Source organism: Dryobates pubescens, chromosome 21, assembly GCF_014839835.1.
Source record: "Dryobates pubescens isolate bDryPub1 chromosome 21, bDryPub1.pri, whole genome shotgun sequence".
NCBI classification, from domain to species: Eukaryota; Metazoa; Chordata; class Aves; order Piciformes; family Picidae; genus Dryobates; species Dryobates pubescens.
This window is the reverse complement of record NC_071632.1, coordinates 13,190,257-13,205,901: the sequence shown is the minus strand read 5'-3', so window position 1 is coordinate 13,205,901 and position 15,645 is coordinate 13,190,257. Positions and strand designations below refer to the sequence as shown.

Here is a 15,645-nt window from a genome sequence, read left to right as displayed (position 1 = left end):
AACCGTAGAGTCTAGCATTACACACAAGCAACAAAGGTCTGAACTAATTCAAATTACATTGTACTTATCCCACTGACTTAAAGATCAGCTGACACTTATTTGTCTGGGTGGATTTTGGCACTGAAATTCATGTCTTGGACTGGTAAAGCATCATCTTCTGTTGCTAGTGCTAAAGCTATGCTTTAACGCTAAGAGAGAACATGCTCAAAATGCATGATTCTCTTTTTTCCCATATGCACAAGATACAATTGTCTTTCGCAACTGTAATTTGTGTGCGTGCACCAGAAACTGCATTTTTGTGTAGAGAAAGACTGACAGCTTCTATCTATATAGCACAATATTCTTCCCAACTGCTATGCATGATAGACAGCTGTAGTTCATACTAGGAAAAAAAGCACGTGGCTGTGTTGTGCAATAATTGCTCAGTGCCTGGCAGTCACTGTGCCCTGGCAGAAAACCCTCTGAACTGCATCTTGGGCTGTATTACCAGAAGCAAAGCCAGTAATCATGGGAAGCAATTATCTCTCTCCAGTTGGCATTCATCAGGTCACATGTAGTTGTGGCATCCAGTTCTGATCCTCTGTTATAAATAAGACATTGATAATTGCAGCAAGGTAGATCACCAAGATGGTCAGGAGGCTGGAAAAGACAGGCTGAAGGACTTTAGCTTGTTTAGCCTGCAGACAGCAAGGCTTCAGGAGGACCTGATAGCAGCTTGCCAATACCTATGAAGAGGTCAATGAGAAGGCAGAGCTGGGCTCTTGACAGTGCTACATTATGGGAGGATGAGTCCAGAAGCAAGGAGAAATTTCTTCCATGACTTTCAAAGTCAAGCAATGGAACCAGGTTCCCAGCAAGGTTGTGCAAATTCCATCTGTGGAAGGTTTTCAAGCCCTAAGTAATCATGTCTGACATTACAGCTGATACCCCTCTATGCAGGAGGCTGGGCTCCAGTCAGCCTTCTTTTCTACTACCCTGAATAAATTAGCAACATTAGAATTTTGTCACCTCATAATTTATGCCCTTCCCCAGGTCTTTTATGAATGTGTTTAAAAGTATTAGTGTAAGCACAGGTCCCTGCAGGGCTGTCAGAGGCAGATTGAAAATTTCCACTTGAAAATCAAAGAAGACAGGTCATCATTTCCTCCCACTTGACTGCATGCTAGCATTTAGAATATGGACAGTAAATCTGGAGAAGCAAAACAGACAAGAAGCAAACATGCTATATATGAAATGAAAGACCATGAAGCTTCAAAAACCTAAGGAATAAGGGAAGGAAGAAAATAACTTTAAAGTGGTGGTGTCAGTATTACAACCAAAACGTTACTGCCATTAGATCCACCAGCTCTTCCATGCAAAGAATACACAAAGAGTAGCAACTACGAGTATAATGAAGAATATAACTAAGAATATCTCCACTTCTTGCTGTTAGACAATCTGTTCTTTACCCTAAATATGAAACAGACCATGGAGAAAAGAGAAGGCAGAGGCCACTCTGGGTAACACCACATTGCAGAATACATCTAAGAAGACTTTTAAGAGTTGTAAACAGACTGTCAGTGTTTTGCTTGACTGATTACTACCTACAGTGTTGCACTTCTGGGTTTTAATTTCTGTAATAGAAAACAGCTAAACATAGCACTGTACACCCATCTCTTACTACTACCATGCTGCTAATATATTTTAATGTGCATTAAAATGCCACATGTAAACTATAAAGTTTCTTCCTCCTGCCCCACTTGGCAACTGCTTTCCTTTACTCACGGACAGGGTGGCAGGAATAAACAGCAAGAAAATACAGACAGACACAAGCAGCTCTGTTTGATCTATTTCTAATAACTCGATTATTCCCCTGACATTTGAAAAGCAAATGGCATTCCATCTGTTTTGTATGTGTCAACAGTATGTTACCTAAAATGAACTATGCACAATAAAGAAAACTGAAGTTTGTAGCTACACTCTGTTTGACCTTGGCATTCATAATACCATCCGCTTTGGGCATCTCATTTTCCTCAAAATGAGGTCTTAACCATTTATTCTTATAAGCTCTGCACTCTGTGGTTAGGTTAAGTGCATTCTAATCCAGCCAGTCCTATACACTTAGCATGACACAGGAAATCCAAGTTTATGAGAAAACATCAAATACATCTCCAGATTATATCCATTTTATATCCCAATTTTCTCATTAACACAGCTCTCCACACCTATGATTTCCCCCACATATATGGTCTCCTCTCAGGGCTCCTCCCTGCCTTAAGACACGTGCAAGAGGTTGACCCACTTTTTTTTGTTGGTTCCTAAGCCATGAAGAAATCACAAGTGGTTCAGAGGCTGGGTGTCTACACTTGCTCACCTAAGAGAAAAGTCCAGGATCTAACAGAGAGTATGGAACAGTCAGAAATATATTCATGTACTCAGATGAAGATAAAAATTAGCCTCTATAGCACTTCAGAAGGTAGCTTCTATACTTTCTATCTTCACATGAAATTTACCAGCAACAGAGGCTTCAAACTCCCAAAGGAATTCAAATCAACTAATTTGTCAGCATTTACATTCGTAATGGAATGCACTTATGTTGCTGGGTATAAGGTTAAAAAAAAGTGCTAGGACACCTTCACAACCCTTAGTAATAGGGCCAAGATACTTTTGTTCAGGGTACTGCATTCTGTATGCAGTAGTATACTCACAGGCTCTCAAAAAACTGTTACAACTATTTTTCTTTGACCAGTACTGGATTTAGCAATGCCATTAAAATCGGATTCAAGAATATTTGTCAGCATTAGGGAAAGATTTAAAAACACCCTTGAGAATTAACACACATAGCATCAACCTTGATCACACTAACATTCTGCCACTGAGCGAAGGGATTATTCTGTTTGGCAGTCAGGCTATAATAATTGGTTATATTAAAACGTCACAGAGTCACTCCCTTAAATACTCCTTTCTGGGGAACAAAAACAACCTCAAAAGTCTCATCAATGCTAACTTGGCAAACGAGTTATTTGTATCAAGACATCTTCTTTTGGGTAATATTAATTTCCATGGTGAGATGCTTAAGTATCTTAGGAGCCAGAGTTAATGAATTTTCTGCTCCTAATTCATAAAAATCCTCTTTCTTATCCTCTCATGCATATACACCGTAGAAATTTTAAGTAGCACATATTTATTTATCACCACCACTCCCCAAATACAAACTTATTTAAACTTATTAAACTTGTGTGTTTTCATAATTCTCACCAATTACACAGATTCTCTACTGGACATAAGTTATCACAGGTCTTACACTCAGCAAATATTTTAAGACACACTGCTATCGCCAAATTTAGCACAAACTCATCAGCATCAATTCATCCCATCAGCTTGTAATGAAAAAAATAGTATAGTTAGCTAATGGGGAAAATGGTCTACTCATGGCACTTAAAATCAAGAGTAAAACTGTGAAGCATCATGTTTTGATTGCACCTGTGGAGCCTAACACTAGGAATAACATCATTATAAGCCAAGAAGGTAAGGAAGGGATTTCACACACATATACTGCTATCCTTTGTATATTGCCATACCATCTATAGTATTTGCCCTACGAGGAGAGGCTGAGGGAGCTGGGGTTGCTTAGCCTGGAGAAGAGGAGACTCAGGGGTGACCTTATTACTCTCTACAACTACCTGAAGGGAGGTTGTAGACAGACGGATGTTGGTCTCTTCTCCCAGGCAAGCAGTACCAGAACAAGAGGACACAGTCTCAGGCTGCGCCAGGGGAGATACAGGCTGGATGTTAGAAAAAAGTTCTATACAGAAAGAGTGATTGCACATTGGAATGGGCTGCCTGGGGAGGTGGTGGAGTCACCATCACTGGAGGTTTTTAGGAGAAGACTTGACGGGGTACTTGGTGCTGTGGGTTAGTTGCTTGGGCGGAGTTGGATTGGTTGATGGGTTGGACGCGATGATCTTGAAGGTCTCTTCCAACCTGGTTTATTCTATGTATTCTATGTATTCTAACACACATGATACAGAAATAGAGGAACCAAAACAAAGTTCCATACAATAGTATCACTCCAGTGATCAAAAGTTTCAAAAGCCAAATTATCATCAAAGTGCTCAAATATTAAAACAGTACAAAGTACTGGCCTCCTTCTTGGAACCATGGTGATGGTAGTAAGAAACAACTTTGTATATATTCAGTTAATCAAGAAACTAGATGCCTCTGTGTGGGAAGCAGCTCAGCAAGACAATACAACAGCAAGCAAATGAAACATCAACATGAGTTTTGTCACCGTCTTCATGAGAATAAATCAGGCCACAAAGAGCAGTGGATCAAAGCCTCTGGAAGCATGAAGCCATTTCACTTGTCTTACGAATGACTAATCAGGGGGTTACAGCAGTAGCTTATTCCAGGTCATCTCTGCCTAGCTGTATGTTTACCTTTTAGAGTGATGCAGCAATCAAGGCTGTTAATTATTAGATGCACAAAAACATAAACTACAATCACGACTTTCAAAGTCTCTTCTCTTCCTGTGTTATAACTTATGTAAATTCTTGCACAGGACAGGAGATAAATAAAGAAAGAAAGAAACAAACACATAACCTTAAAATAAAAGCAGTAAGATTATACTGAATTTATAGTTTTGCTGTGCTGTCTGCTTCACCCACCCCTCAAATCTCAAGATCTCTGAAAATACTTAATTCCAGAGGATCTTACGCCTATCATTTAATCACGCTCAGCATCTCTACATCACAGCAAAGATTGAGACATTCACTACAACCACAAGATCTTACAGTTACATCCTGCCATGTTATCCAGTCTCTCCACTACATGACCAACTATCCAGACAAAAGCCAGGCTGGATATTATTCTCTGTGGCCTTATAATAAATAGTTGGTTTTGTCTGCTGTCAGTTTTCTCAGTTTTCATTGTATTTTCTCAAATCTAATTTACACCTTTATCAACATTTTCTTGAACAAGTGTCTGTAACATCCATGAAGTGTGTCACCCTTTCGGTACCACAAAGAAACACACCATTACTCAAAAGGAATTATTTTGGACTGTAACTAACAGCAACTTTTTACACTTCAGCCTTTCATGCTCATTTTGTGTAAACGGAAAAAGTGAAACTCTCCAAAAGCTGTTCCTGTTTTGGGAATAAACATTGCTCTATCCACTTGTCCATGCCAAGTATGTGGAGATGTCTATTGATTCCAGATGGATCCAGCAGTGCTGATCCTCAAGACCAGCAGCCAGAAAATGACTCATCACTTCTGAAAGTTCAGTACAGCACCCATGTGTACAAGTAAAGGTGTTTCTTTTTTAAATAACATAGTGAAACCAACATCTTATATATGCAATTATGTTACATGTGCTCCAATTCTGTCATCCTTATATCTTATATTACCACCACAGCTGCTCCTTTATTGTTACAATTCTTTTCCAAACCGTTTAAAAAAAAAAAAGGCAAAACTAAGAAACCTAAGCAAAGTTATTTTTAACTTGCAAGAAGCCATTTAAGATGTTCCTCAAATTTTCAGCATATGGATAAAAATAGTTGAAAGGCATCAATTTTATTGAACAAAAGATAAACTTGCATAAACATTCAAATAAATCTATTTCTGTATTTGCAATACATTTGTTCTTAAAAATCACTTGTCCTCCTACTCTGCATTTTCCTCCTGGTCCACTATCAGAACATCACTGCTTCCGGCAATAAAAAGGGTCTATGAAGACACTAGGTTTTGTCTGAGGTGTAAATTTAAGGAAGCAGAACCAGATAGAAGCAAGACCACATAACCAATATAAGTACAGTGCTCAAATTAGCTTTTTCATCTTACAGTCCTATAGGGGACAGAAGTCCACAGTAACCACACTGTACTAGTTCACACAGAAGAATCCTGAACACTTCTCTTCCCCAAAATAGGATGAGGATGTTCAAGAAATGTGGACATGGCACTTTGGCATATGGTTTAATGGCCATGGTGGTGTTGAGTTCAGGAGTGGATTCAATGATCTTAGAGGGCTTTTCCAACCCAAACAATTCTTATGACAAAAGGTACAGAAAGAAATCAGAGAGGAAAACACATCCAGAGATACTCATGTGGAGTTGCAAACAAAAATCAAAGATACGACAGCTGCACTACCTAAAAAGGCCTTTCTAAACTGCTGGAAATTGGGTTCTGATTCAGATTTACACAGAAAACAACCATTATATCACCTGTAACAAAAAACACCCATACAAAACAAAACCTAGTATTTATAAAGGGTATGGGGGAAAAGTAGCTTCTTGCAGAGGGGACTGCATTAAGAAGCAGCAAAACTAAGTTTCTTCAAGTATCTAGCATCTGAAACCTACACCCCCAAAAATATACAGCCCTTCAGATGGAAGCATCTGACACTAATCATACTACTACATATTAATCCAGTTCAGCAGCTGCCTGGACTTGCATGAAGCAATTAAGAGTTATAAGAGTATTTCTGTATTTGAACTTATTCTGTCAGGATTGCCTTTTATTATTTTTTTTCCTTTCACAACATAATATAATTAAGTCATCTGCAAATATACTTAAGCTTTCTAACTAGTAATCCTATGGGCACCAAATTACTTTCTTCCACAGTTTTCCTCATACCACAAATGCAGTCACTGTGTATTTATTTTGTCAAGGAAGCCTTATAGACAAGTGTATGAGTGTATTTTTCACAAACTCAAAATCCTATGTTATGCAAATGGAAAAATAACATCAGTAAGTAGATCTAAATTTTTAAAACACAAACTGTTATAGCAGAATAGAAGGCTGAAATTGAAGAAGGAAAAAAGAGAATATCCTAAAAAAGTAAACCCAGGGGAACAAAGAGTGACTGAACCACAGCACTTACTTGATTTGCATTTGAAATAAACAGTTCATAACAATACTAATGGAATATGGACCACTTTATAATTATAGTGTATAAACAGACATAATAACAGGACACAAGGGAGAAACAGTTCCCCAAAAGTTTGAGTATCTTCCATGGACATGAAAGACCTCAGCAAACTATAAATGACGCCAAAGAAAGGCAAACTAATTAAGTGTTCAAAAGTTACAGATAGTATCAAACCAGCACTGAACATTGTCTGGCCTTTATAACTCTTTCATGGAATGCTGATCAAGTACAGAACAAAGATGCTCTTCTATATTTTGTAACCAGCCAAAGCTGTTTTTCAGAAAGATGACCCTTCCAGTTCAAACCAAGTATGACTCGCTTTATTGAAGTCAAGGCTCTCATTGAATTAGAGCAAACTCATGTCTGAGCCATGTTCCTTACACTGAGTCATCAGTTCTCTATCTCCATGTTTACTTTACTGAATCTCAATTTTTCAAGTTCATACATCTCTGAAAAAGTCTGGGTGTTTTAGATAACTGTTCCAAACAACGGGTCCTCAGCATAGCAGTTTCACATTTGAAGACCCATGCTGAAACTAAACTAGGGAGTTACCCCTCCATTAGCAAAAGACCACCCTCATGAAGCAGCAAAATACAAGGCAGATTTCTTGGGGAAAAAAAAAATAATAACAAAACAACAGGTAGCATACAGGCACTCCAAAAAAGGCCTAGTCTGACTTAAATTGATCATCAAATCAGAGACAGTCACCTCAAAAGCAGATGAAGATTTTAAAAATAATCTTTTCCTACCCTTGCTCAATCTATAAACATGTCAGAAATGTTTGGCTTTTCAAGGCAGAATTAGCACAAGCTGGCACCTAGAGAAAGACCAGCAGAAGGATAACACAAGCTTATGGAAAACTTTGCATCTTGCCAATTGAGAGAAGAGACAAAAAAGAAATTAAGCATTACACTAAAGTTAAGCTTCTTGTGCCCTTAATACTCCATCAGAAAGTAGAAAGTAGAATAGAATAGACCAGACCAGGTTGGAAGAGACCTTCAAGATCATCGTGTCCAACCCATCAACCAATCCAACCCACCTAAACAACTAAACCATGGCACCAAGCACCCCATCAAGTCTCTTCCTGAACACCTCCAACAATCCAGAAATTCTCTATCTATTCAAAGAAAAGGAAGAAACTTTGTAAAATGAAAACAAAAAGGAGGGTCTTTTCAACTACAACGTGATTTCTGTTCTCTCATGAATGTATCATTTTAGCTTCCAGTAAAGACTCTTGAGTCACAACTAGGTCTCCAAAGAAAATACCTTTCTTACAGGCCTATAGGTTTCCACCACTCTAACACTACACAATGAATGTCAGATCTTTCTGTTAACTTCTCTACAACCCCCAGCCTATCTGCAGCTGGAATTGTACACACATCAGACAGTAGAATATGTTCCCTCCTCCAGCTGAGGGGCTGATGATTATACCCACTACCCACACAACAAGTGTCTATTTGCATATTTTAAGAATTTATGTTCACTGTGTGACTTCATAACCATGAAGGGTACGAATTACTGGAAGAGGATGTTAACATAATGTACATGTAAGCAACATACTCTGTGCACTTCATTATGCTTAAACTAACCACAAGTGTCATTATGCTTAAACTAACCACAAGTGTAATCGTATTTTTCAGTCTGTGTCTCCAGCTACATATGTGAGAGTCACAAGGAGGTTGTACACTCAGCAGTGGATGGCAGCAGATTATGTACTCATAAAACTCCGTGGTCTCCCAACACAAAGACAGCATCATAACTGTACCAATGCATGGTTTAATAGGCAAAATTGTTATTATTATCCCTGCTGATTAACATAAATAGCTAGACATCAATATTAAAGATCAAAGTACAGTTTCAAGAGCAAGAATATTCTGTCTGCTATCCAAATAAAACAACAGTGAACCTCAAAAATGTCAGTTATTGATGTCTTATGTGATTTCTTAGAAACATAGAATCAGTTAGGGTTGGAAGGGACCACAAGGATCATCGAGTTCCAACCCCCCTGCCATGGGCAGGGACACCTCACACTAGATCAGGCTGGCCAGAGCCTCATCCAACCTGGTCTTAAACACCTCCAGGGATGGGGCCTCAACCACCTCCTTGGACAACCCATTCCAGGGCTTCACCACTCTCATGGTGAAGAACTTCTTCCTCACACCTACACATGCAGCTCATACATTCACCTTTGTGAACATGACTATACCAATAGTAAGAGTTACCATTTGCTCTAGAGGGGCTGAAAAAGCTTTACAGAAGTAGCTGCAGTACAGATGAGCTAGTTTTTTAAGTATTTTATAGACCTTCACTCTTTGTAACAGTACCTCCAGAGGCTGCACACAGATACTCCCACAGACTCAAACTCTCCGCACCCTGCTTAGTACGGAAACACACCACGCAGGACACAAAGTATCAGAACATGACTGTGGTGGATGTAAGTAGGAGATAATTAGACACAAAGAAATACAAATGGAAAAATGGTCACTAAAGGAAAGACAGATGCTAACATCCAGAAGAGACACGTGATTTGTGTATATATGCACCTGTCTTTTTGTAGCATGAAGATTCAGATAATGCTTAAAGACTTTCTTACAAAGAAGTATGTCTCTTTTTATGTATCTCCACCAATCACAACTCTCACGACATACACTGCATCCACTCACAGAAAAGAGAAGGTCCAGAAAATCACCTAACAGTTCTCTTTACATAAACTTGTGTTGCACTCTTCAAGGGAAAAAAAAAAAAAAGTCCCAGAAGTACAACACTTCACCAAAAGAAAGAAGGTCTTCATGTAAGAATTTATAAAATATAGAACATTAACACTGGGAAACCAAGCAAGACTCTGTCATCAAATAACCTAGCCACAGGTATTTAATATTGTGTCCCAAGAGAGATGAAAAATATTTAAAGCTAAATTATGAACTCATACTTTAACTCCATTCTTTCTCAGATGGCAGAAACTGAGAGAGAATGCAATTACACAGCTGAGATAGCATAGCACGTGCATAGAAGACAACACTGCATGTCTCCGGTGTGCAGCATACATTTCCTTCCTGGAACTGAAGCAGGTGCCACCTCTTGAATAGCCTTCAAAACAATGATCATAGAATCATAGCAAAGGCAATCAGCAAGAAAAACCCACAAGTTCTCTCCATCTGCACATACGATGTAGTGCTGCACTTGACTACAGAAGGCTGAGGAAGATGGGACAGCACATGCACGTCTTATGTGCTCTGCATTGCTCCTCTTGGAGCGCACGGGGCATGCAGCAGCACTGAGAACGACATGACGGGTTAGGGAAAACACGAAGGTGACACACATCCGTCGTAAACAGTGCAGCAAAACACAGGATCTTGGTATCGTTAAGCGACAGCATCAAGGGCTGCAATTGAAGGATGAAGTGTTGAACACACAATACAAAAAAGTACATTCAAAAGCACACCTACGTTCTGCGTGTACCCAGGGTATCTCCCCTTCCCACTGAAGGTGCAGGGGAAGATGAAAAGTCATAAGAGGGTAAGAGTTGGGACCCTCACCAGCCGGCCCTCATGCCCCTTCACACCCAGCCCGGCGGGACGAGATGTGGACACAGCTCTGCCCACATGGGACAGGCCATGCGAGCCGACCTGGACACAGGAGCTTGGGCGAGGGGCAAAGCAGCGAAGGACTCGCAGTGGAACGGAGAAAGAGAGGGACTACCACACGGCTGCCCGGCAACAGGGACTGGGGGACGTAGCCAACAGCAAGGCCGAGGGTCCCGCAGCAGGGCGGCCTCCGGGACACCGCAATGACAGGTCAGGGAGGGGGGCGGGAGGGGGCATCGCGCAGCCAGGGAGCTGCGAGGGAGTCTGACGGAGGCGATCGCAGGGCGCTGCGAGGGCGGTGTCGCTTACCGTGTACTCCCGCACTTGGCTGTGGAAGTTCTGCTCGCGGATCGTCACCTCGTCCGCTTCCATCCTTCATAGTCCCGCGGCCCCCGCGCGCAATGGCGGCCGCCGCCGCCGCGCCTGCTCCTGCTCCTGCCCTCCCGGCGGCAGGGGGCCCACCATGGCCAGCGGCAGCACCGATTGCTCCCCCGGGCCCCGGCAGAGGTGGAGGGAACCCGGCGGCGGCGCTCGCGGCTGGCTCCGCCGATCTGTCACCGTCCGGCGGGGCGCGGAGGAGGAGATGGAGGAGGAGGAGGAGGAGGAAGGGCCGATCGCACCGCCTCAGCTCCTCCTGTTGCGTCACCACGCCGCGTTCCGGCGCACACCACGGCCCCTCCACCACCCGCCCGAGGGAGAGGAGGGGCTAGAGGGGGCGAGACCGGCCCGCCGGAGGGGAGGGGAAGGTGGGGGGTGTGGCGCTGAGAGAGGGGTGGGCGGGAGGGGGCGGGGTTATCGCTAAGGGGCGGAGCCACTGGTGGGTTGGGTGCGAAAGGGGCGGGACTTGGGACGGGGACAGGGGGACAGCGTGTTAACCTGTAGTGGGGAGCTTGGGACACCTTTAGAGACCGGCGGGGGACGGGAGGAGCCCCGGTATGGTGGGAGAGGGTACGGACTTGATCTGAAAAGGAGGAAGGGGCAGGAGGCTCCTGGGGCACCAGCAGGGGCGGGAATGGAGGACAGCAGCAAGGCAGGGCCCAGCCCATCGGGGAGCCCCTTTCCCAGCTAGAGAAGTCACCAGAGCAGTCCTGACCCCGGGGACCGCCTGCCAGATTCGCCTGCTCCCACCCACGAAGGCCCCTCAGAAGCGTAGTATGAACGTGATCGGGGAGCAGGAGAGCCACGGACAAGTCGCTGAACTCCGGTAACACGACGGTGTCGGGTTGGTGTGGTCTAGTTGATCCTCCCTGAACTAGGTTTTCCCTGTGAATGCATGAAAATTTCTGGTTTGAATGATTATGCTTTAAACTTAAAGTTTATGTTTCATTTCACTGAGAGAGTCGTTCGCCATTGGAATGGTCTGCCCAGGGAGATGGTAGAGTCACCATCCCTGGAAGTGTTCAAGAGGGGATTGGACGTGGCACTTGGTGCCATGGTTTAGTCATGAGGTCTGTGGTGACAGGTTGGACTTGATGATCTTTGAGGTCTCTTCCAACCTTGGTGATTCTGTGATTTGTCTAGAGCAACATTTTGTCTTTGGGCAACTTCTGCTGACAAATTGCTGGTTTGGTTTTTGGGCAAGCACTGAAGCACAATGAGAGTCTCCCAGTTGTTCCCTATTCCCTCTATGCACAGTGGGAATTTCCTTTGTGAGTTTGCAAGTAGGTTAATTGCCTAAACATACACAAAAACCATTGGACTCACTATAAATAAATACACAACATTATTCCAAGCAAGTTTCAGAAAATATGGATTATCACTTCCTGCCGATTTACATCTATTGATACATTATACATGATACCCATGGCAATTACAATTCAGATTATATTCACCCATTCTTAAAAGCAGATGGTGAATTATTTATTAAATAAATAAAAGCAGTCTTTGAGTATCTAATGTGTTTCTTGTAGTTCTGAATGGATGTAGAACTTCATTCAGGTTAATTATGTCTGCAGTCTTACCCTTGTTCTTTTGATACTTGTGAAGTTGCAGACAAGGTATTAGCAGGCAGAATAACACCAGGGTATGAGGTTCAGAAATGTCCACACGTGCTCTTTTGAAGTCCACTGCTTGAGGTGAGAGACTTTCTAGGTATCCACTGAGACTGTAGAAACAGGAAAAGACCTTTAAAAGCAGACCTGAACGAGCATAGAGCACAGTCTTTGAGATGCTTCTTAGGAAAAGCTGTCCTACTTTACAGCTATTTCCTACCCAGCCCTAGATGGAGTCTGATAGACAATATTATTACTCATCTGTTATTTTTCTCCAAGTCTTCCCAGTTCCTTTCAATCACCTTTTATTTTCTTGTGTGCTGAAAATGGTGAAATCATCCATAGCTGCCAGTGTAGCCATGATTGAAAACTTACTAGTTCGCTTTGTGGTGTGTTCAATATTTAATTAGCATCTGTATTACACATTATGCCTCATTTCTGATTTAGATTGTAGTGCTTTCTAACTGTAGTTCTTACTGTATCCTTCCTAGCTACAGGTAATAATTTTAATACTTGGTATTTCCTGCTAATTACAATTCACCTCAAAATCTCCTTTTCAGTCAGAAAAGAAGTATTTAAGTACATTTGCTCTTTAAAGGTCTTTCTCCACTATGAACTACTTTTTTTGCCCTGAATTCTCTCCAAACTTCTAATATACTTATTAAAATGCAGGCAAAAGATCTGACAGCAGTAATCTAGGCTCAGTTTCAGCAATTCTAGGTACAGATATAAAATCATCTCCTTATTTTATGCTCTCTAGTGCAGATAATTTTAGCATTACAGGTGAAAACACCACACAGCTTCAGAAGTGAAAAACACAATTACTTTCCAGATGCAAGTGGGATGTGCAATTGAAGAAACTTGTGTCTATTCCTGTCTTCCTACAGAGGTCTGGGTGTAGGTAAAAGGCTTCCTTGTGGCAGACCTGAAGTAACATCAAGGGTTCTTTATCTTTCTTATGGGTTGCCACATCCACTTACTTATATAGAGAATAAGGCAGTATTAGGGACATTTTAATCCATATCCTGTAATAGTCATTTTATTGAGGTAGAAAATAGTGGCTATCTCTGACCTTTCCTTGTATCAACCAGCAGAAACTCAGAATTTCTATTCTGAATCATTGCTCTCCTGGTTCTGTAGGTAGGACCTCAGTTCCTTGCTCTTGGTGCACTTGACTGAATTCAAGCCTCCTTTGTTTTCTGCTTCCCAAACATTTCACATTCCTCTGTATTATTAACTCATTTTTTTAATCTGCCATTCTGTTATTTCCCATATTTGCCAACTTTTTTGTGTCATCTGCCAGTATTTGCCAACTTTTTTGTGTCGTATTACCAGTGATTAGTTGACCACAATAAATGCATCCTTTCCAAGAAAGGGCATTTCCATACATGGGGGGCTTTATCCAAATCAATTTCCCCTATAATTTTTACAATCTTTTGGAACTTCTTGAGGCACTAAGCACATATAATATTTATTTTACTGGTTATGAGTGTTATATTTGCCCATATGGAATATGACCTTGCCAATATCATGAGCTGGTTCCATGGCAACATAGCAGGATCCAAATTAGTTACTTGAGATTGAAGCCAATATTTTTTGTTAGCAAATACTCATTAGAAGCTTGTTGTTGTACCACTAGTTAAATAATAGCACCAGCATGTCTCTGAAACCAGTGTCACAAATAATTTTTCTGTTCTTGGAGAACAGATGCTTTCTTCAGTCCTGTACTTTCTCTTCAGTCTAGGTTTAGTTCCCATTCTTACATACTACCACCTAGAGTGACTCCAGCCCATGCTCCACTTCAGAACATGCTGCACAGGCTGTATAGTATAATCTCACCCATCAATGTCTGTGCTTTCTCTGTGAGTTTTGTTGACTGTTTACCTCTCAGTGTTCCTCTGTCCTTTTTGAGTATTCTGCTTTGACTTGTGAGCCATTAGACCTCTCAGTCTGCCAATTAATAATGATTCTAAAACATGTGCCCATGCATTGGCAGTATTATGAAAATGCAAGTATCCACCCATATTACCAGTTCCTGGCTATGTAACATGGCTGTACTCACTGTCTTTTAAAAAACAAATCATTAATCTGCTGGACCATCTGTGCTCATTCTGAACTATGCCCAAGTCATTTTTTTGTTAGTTACGTAGTCTGGAGAAATGTTTACAGGGTTGTTTTTTTCCAGAAGATAGGTTGCACTGCCAACTCCTGAAGCAATAAAATCCCCATTTTTGGTACCAGTTAAATAATTTTATTTTTCTCTCTTAAATTCAGTATGTGACTCATGATGACTAAGACGACTGTACTGTTAAATACCACACATAAGGCGTTTCAAGTATCTATCCCGTATTCGGCCGCAACCGTGTTTCGGTCTGGTTGACAAAAACTCAACGTTGTGTAAATTTAGTCTTTGAAAGTAAGCCATAGAACTTTTATGAAGGACTTTTATCCAAAATGCTAGAAATTTTAAAGGAAATAAATCATCTTAATTTCTAAAATTAATAGGTGCAAGATTTATTCTTGAATCATGGATACTCCTTTCTAATTAAATTCAAATGTGTTTAATGCATCTCAGGAGTGTTAAGATAATAAGTAGTCCTTTTCTGGAACTTAACATCCTCGATCCCTGTCAATAATTATATTGGGTGACTAATAAAATATGATGCCAGGCATTTTTAAAATCTTTATCTTCCTCCTCTGTCTCATTAGCAAAATGAATAGGTTTGCTCCACAGGCACCACATAATCTGGAGAATTCAATGTTGTTCAAGGACATTGCAAATAAATTTCAGCAGGTACTCCTCCATGCAACAGTCATATATAAAGTGCACTCTTACAACATCTGTCAGTTGCCATCCTGACTGTCTAAGCTTATTGCTAACAGCAAAGGCTGGAAGGCTAAAAAGAGCCACAACTGTCAAGTCTGATCCCCTGACCAGGAGAATTTTATGCAGTTATCCCAACAAAGGCTATACTGTAAGCAGAACTCCAGTGATCGGTATTTGATCCATAGAACTTAGAGCACTCAACCATTCCACCAGTGGTCTAGCAGAAAATCCTGACATCATGAGAAATGATTATTTTCTAGCATAAGATAATGCTTATTTTCAGAAGTTGGACTCAGATCTAGGCCTTTTAACAAAAATCATGTCATTAATGTGAAAT

At 41.1% G+C, this 15,645-nt stretch overlaps 1 protein-coding gene across 1 annotated transcript in view; it reads right to left on the bottom strand.

Annotated features, from left to right (window-relative positions):
• Window positions 1–11,084, bottom strand: part of LMBR1 (limb development membrane protein 1) — a 64,607-nt gene extending 53,523 nt beyond the window's left edge. The window contains exon 1 of the mRNA XM_009898582.2: window positions 10,800–11,084. Within this exon, the coding sequence (XP_009896884.2) occupies window positions 10,800–10,862 (63 nt within the window). The 5' untranslated portion in view covers window positions 10,863–11,084. The remainder of the gene's footprint in view (window positions 1–10,799) is intronic.
• Window positions 11,085–15,645: the final 4,561 nt, after the last annotated feature.